The sequence below is a fragment of the Equus asinus genome, chromosome 6 (assembly GCF_041296235.1).
Source record: "Equus asinus isolate D_3611 breed Donkey chromosome 6, EquAss-T2T_v2, whole genome shotgun sequence".
Taxonomy (NCBI): Eukaryota; Metazoa; Chordata; class Mammalia; order Perissodactyla; family Equidae; genus Equus; species Equus asinus.
The window spans coordinates 21,959,850-21,965,907 of NC_091795.1; the positions used below are offsets into that span (position 1 = coordinate 21,959,850).

General features: G+C 38.0%; 1 gene segment (V, D, J or C); it reads right to left on the bottom strand.

The window, feature by feature from the left end:
- Positions 1–4,986: 4,986 nt before the first annotated feature.
- Positions 4,987–5,313, bottom strand: LOC106838624 (immunoglobulin kappa variable 4-1-like). The segment is given in 1 exon segment: positions 4,987–5,313. A coding segment is annotated over 1 exon segment (327 nt).
- Between the last annotated feature and the right edge of the window lie 745 nt (positions 5,314–6,058).

The window sequence follows — 6,058 nt, forward strand, 5'->3', positions numbered from 1 at the left end:
TCAGAGTATGACTGTGGCTCTGGTAAAGTGACTTATTTTTAAATGAATGTATAGTGCAGGCTTTAAGTAAAATTTTGAATATATTTAATATAAATGTTCTGTATTGAAGATATGTATTCAAAACAATAATATCTTGGAGTCTAGGAAACTCATGATTATTTTTATGACTTAGTAAAAACAGAAAATGTGGAAAGAGTAATGTCAGTCCACAGAATTCCAGAGTCACATCCAGGACCAATGAGCAAATGGACCAAACTCCCCCTGAGGAGAAGAATGAGAATCCAGATAAAAATGAAGGGATTTTCAACTGTCACTGAGTATACTACATAGCTAGCTCAGTGGAATTGGCTGAGAAGGGCAGTAGCAGTTAGATACTGCCGATATAGGAAGGCCACTCAAAGTCACGTGATGTGAGAGGGCCTGGTTTCAAAGGTATTGAGTACACCATGACACTAGTCCTGGTTCTAAAGGTAAATTCTGCCCATAATTAGGCAAGAACAGAAAGTATAAACACAGATAATAAAAGTGAAAGACATGTGAGCTGACATCGTGTCAATAGACACCCACTCTGAAGAGATTTTCAGAGAGAAGGTGAGAGCAAACTGGTGTGATGGAAAATGTGCCACATAATCAATATCTTCCTAAAGACTTACTAGTATAATTGTATTATATCTTTTCATTCAAATGTTTATTTTACTTGCCTTCAGTAAATTAAATCAATACTACGCTAATTGTTTTAGAGAAGGAAGTTCCATTTTGTTCTTTGTTTTTGTTTCCAGTTCTCTGATGAAAGTATTAGCCTTCTCTTTCATCTCTTGAAGACTTAAATATACTATGATTTTAAATTAACTCCTCCATTATCTGAATCCAATACTTTATTATATTTCATTTCTCTTAGTTTTTAATCACATGATCTTGCTTTCTCATGCACCTAGTTATTTTTTCTTTATTCCTGGACATTTTATATTAAAATATATAAATAATTGGAAGCTGAGATGTTATTATCTTTCAGATCTTGGCAGCCATTAGGAGTGTTAACAGTCCTATATTATTTTAAGTGAATTTTAGGAATTTAGACAATTCAAAGGTTGTCTTCAGTCTCATCAAGGGCTGATATATTTCTCATTTACCCTTACTCCTAGCACAAAACCCTTTGGAATTGTTTATTAGGCTCCTCTTCCTTGACAAAACCGAAACTCCAATTTTTTGTCCATCTAGTCTAACAACATTGTCAAAGCTCTGTTCAGCTTCTCTGCCTCTCAGGTGCTTTTTCTGGGCTTGGGAGATATTCCAGTGGGAAAGTGGCCTCAAATATTGGGTTCACCTCTATAAGTTTTCTTCCTTCCAAGATCTTGGAGATTCTTCACTGCCTAGTAATTTTAAACAGGAACATTGATGTGAAAAACCTCCTCCATCATAACAAAAAGCAGAACACCAGGCAATTCCAATCTCCTCACTGACTCTTACCTGAGTTAATCAATCATATATTGGCCTGAATAGTAAACATTCTCAATATATTTTATTGATAGTTTTCAACCTGTGCCCGACAATAATGTTTTCTGAAGACAGCTCAGGACATTTAATAGCTCCTAAGGGCCCTCTTTCCACTGAAACACATTTTTCTAGGATGAACGTTCTCAAAGGCTCTTTTCACATTACCAAGATGTTAGAAATCCCAAAAAATGGATGACTGTACTCGCTGGTATAACTGTGAGACCAGGCTCATCCTCTTGATACTTCCACTTAATGATTTCCTACGCTCTCTTGTCATTCATTCCATGCAGAATATGATTCAGGGGAAGTATTTAACTGGGAGATTCAAAATGTTCTCATCATTATAACAAGAGATTCACAGAGAAACATCTGACACTGTTGCTCTCAGCCTCAACCTTCCCAAAGCTAAGTTAAATGCCGGGCTTATGCTCAGTAGTTGTATGACTCTATATGTTCCAGCTCTAATTTAAACTATGATGCCCCCCAACAATACATTTGGGATATTGTGAGAGTAAGCATATAAGATATAGAGTTTATATGCTTTAGATTTTTCTTTCAAAAGTAGAATGAGAATCACCATATCTAAACTTTATGCCCGAACAAATAAAATTTATAACATAGAATTAATTTATTCATATAAGTAGGAAATTTTTTACATTCCCTCATGGCCTTAGAAATTAATCTTAAGAAAATGTCAATAAAGATATTTCATTTTATTAATTCAGTGTGTTATAATAGAAAAAAATACTAAAAAATTGCTACTTAAATGGCCAGCATTAACAGCATAAATTTATAAACTATGATATGTAAACAAAATAGAATATTGTACAGCCATAAAGTGATAAATACAAAGACTATATAAATACATTAAACTATTTCATGAAATGTTATTCTACACTCATTCCATTGGTTATAATATTTCAGTCTCCAGTCCAATTCTCTCTCCTGAACTCCGGGTTCATATATCCAATGATGTACTTGACGACCACACATGGAGGGCTAATTTACATCTCAAACTTAAAATGTCCAAAATCAACCTCCCAATCGTCCTCCACATGACTCTTCCCAAAGTTTTCTCTAAATAAAGAAAACCCCACCCTTCTTGTACTCAAAGAAAAACACTTGCAGTCATCTTGAGACTCCTCTTTCTCTCACCCGCCCTATTGAAACTATCAGCATGCTCTAACCTCTATTTTCAAAATATACCACTCCTCACCTCCTCTACTGCTACTGTCGTAGAACAAATATGCCATCATCTCTAGCCTCCATGATAGCAATCATCCCCTAACAGAGAGATCCTGTAAAACTACAGATCAACTCATGTCCTGCTCTATCCAAAACCATCCCACTTACTACATCATTCAGAATAAACCCCAAATCCTTAGGGGAATCTACCAAGTTTTACAAAATGTGGTCTCCTCACTATTTCTTTTATTTTACTTCCACTACTCTCCCCCATGCACACTCCACTTTAGCAACATTGGCTTCCTTCTGTTTCTCCAACATCTGTTCTCATTTCTGCCTCAGAAATCTGCTGTTTCCCCTGGCTAAAACTGTATTGCCAGGAGATATTTCTATGGCTCGTTTCCTCACCACATTAAGACTTCGATTAAGTTATACCATCTCAGTGACGCTTTCTATTACCACCTATCGTAGACTGATTGCAAAAACAGATCCCCCATTCTTAAGGGGGTCACCCATACCTCCTTATATCCATACTTTTAGCAATATAACTTTGCAGGTCTTCCTATAAGGGGTAGGGGCTATTTACACTCTCCTTCAATAGGATCAGTTGCATTAATCATTAGACAGCATCAAATGGAACATTGTGGCAGTACTGAGTCTAGACTTCAAGATGCCTTAGGCGGTTTTACTTTCTTGTGATCCTGGTAACTGTCACAGGAAATTGAGATTAGTCTGCCAGTTGATGAGAGACATGAAGCTTAGTCACCTAAACAGCCGCAGCTGACGGTCTGCCAACTACAGTAAGGTGAAAGAGATGAAAGAAATGTGAGCCTTTCTATATTAACTAGTACCCAATTGACCTGTCAGCTGACTTTAAAAACACTAGCTTGCAAATCAGCCAAGATCAATCCTGTCTGGCCCATATTAACAGAACTAATCAGCTGACTCATGAACATAACACTAATGAAAACGCTACCATTTTAAGCCACTGCATTTTGTGGGTGGTTCATTACATGGCAGTGCTAAGTAATACATTATCCAGTTTTAAATTTCTACTCGCTCTTACCCCCTGAAAACTTTTACCCCTTCCTTGCTTTATTTTTCTTCATAGCACTTACAAAATGACATAGTAAACATTTGCTGTGCAATTGTTTATTGTCTGTCAACCCCAACTGAAATGAAAGCCGAAATTTTTGCACTGAACACATAGCAAAGACTCAAAAAAAGTTTCTTAAAAGAATGAATGATATGGATTGCTCAATATCAATACTTTAAATATATTTTTAAATATACTATGAGAAGCTACTGTGCAGGAAAGAGTGCTCAGAGTACACTGATCAGGTTTTCTGTGACCTTTCCTGAAACTAAATTACATTAACCTGTGTTTTTCAGCAAGAGGTGAACAAATAATACTGAAATGACAAGTTTTTCCCTTTTTACACTGAAATGGGCATGTTATTAAAAGTTACCCAAGGGACTCAAGTTGTAGCACACTTGATGCCACTATTTCCTTCAGTCACAAAGTTAGACTTGGATGCCTAAGGGATGGATTTAAAGAGAAAATTGACAAATGATGAAACAAGGTAATATGGAACACTATCATATATTTCTAGAGTGACAGGGTTAAAGAATCAGAAAATTGCCTTAACAAGATTGAGTTCGATTGGAAGAAATAGAAAGAAGATAAAGTGTGGTACAAAAGGAGATAGAGTAAAAGAAACTTTGGTGACGTTGACCAGCAAAACTTGGCTGGAAAATAGGTCCACAGAAGGAAAAAGCAAGAGAGGGATGCTACCTTCTATGTGGAAGGTGTTGAATAGGAGAGGTCAAGGGTTTAATACTGGGATGGTCCAGAGTGGAAGGCTGATTGCAGATAAAGAAAGGGGACCAGCAGAATAAGGAATCAAAATAGAAACGTTCTAGAGTCAAGGAGGCACAGGGAAGAGAGAACTGATCCACCAAGGTGTAAAATTCACTGGACCCTTCTCCAGAGGGTAGAGACAAACCCTATTGGCTTCATCATGCAATCAGTCTATGGGAAACACGCAGGTTCCTGTGACATAAAACTTCCTGCTCTCTAGGAGATCTTTACAGCATTTATTTCCCAATATTCTCCCAAAAGGGGGGGATCCAGAAAAACAAACTCCCTTAATTTTATCCTGGGCCCTACAAAACCTTCAAGGAATAAGTCAGGATATGTGACCTCTCGGGTAGATAGAGGAATGTGCATTTCAGGGCTGTGCAGGGAGGAAGCAGCTGGTGCAGCAAAGAGTCACAGACCCCTGGTTTTGGGGAGGACGTTTGTGATCAAGTTTGAAGCACTGTGGGAGGATTAGTATAATGCTGCTGACAGTGATAAACTGCCATATCTTCAGCCTGCAGGCTGCTGATGGTGAGAGAGAAATCTGTCCCAGATCCACCGCCACTGAATCTGTCGGGGACCCCAGATGCTCTGCTGGATGCTGCATAGATAAGCAGCATAGGAGCCTGTCCTGGTTTTTGCTGGTACCAGTCTAAGTAGTTGCTAACACTCTGACTGGCCTTGCAGCTAATGGTGACCCTCTGTCCTGGAGACACTGCCAAGGAGCCTAGAGACTGGGTCATCACGATGTCCCCACAGGCAGCTGCAGTCATGAATGCATGATGATGATACACACACACTTTAGCAGACACACACTGAAATGCGAATCTAAAATGTGCTTTTTAATAATATTACATGTCAGCACATAATTGGGTTTATTTTAGAAATAGTATTTCTCATTATATCTTAAAATTACTTTTTTCAATTTCAAAATGATACTCCTCCAAAAGCACTGAGGAACTTTTAAATTTCTCACTTGAGACCCAGAGCAACAAAGACATAAACACCTTTGTCAGTGACATCATCTTGCTGTTTCTGCCTCCCTGACGCACCTCAGCTCACATGGCATTGACCCCTTTTATAAAACCTGAACAGCTGATCTGAGCTGGGAAGGGCCTATGCAAAGCACTCAGGATAGAAGCAAATTGCACGTGTGGTGGGTTGTGAAAGTACCTAAAGTGAATCAAAAGCCAAAAATACCATCACTAAAAGTGTACTTGTATAACTAGAAGATGCAGAAGTCAACTGAGAAGCTCTAAGATCAACGTAGAAGCTCCGAATCTACAAAGTGATAGATGATCTAATGAAGAGTTTCTATTTTGAACCCAAAAATGTTTTTAAATGTGTTCAGTTTCCAGAAATGATGGGCTAGTTTCCTCACGTCAACCGTCCTGGTGAAATAATGACACATGCTGAGGAAGAAAACTATAAAGGAAGGAAGTTAGGAAGGAAGGAGAAGGGAAAGGACAAAAAGGAAATGGGGAAATTTGGGCTCAATTTTTTGAAAAATCAATGACC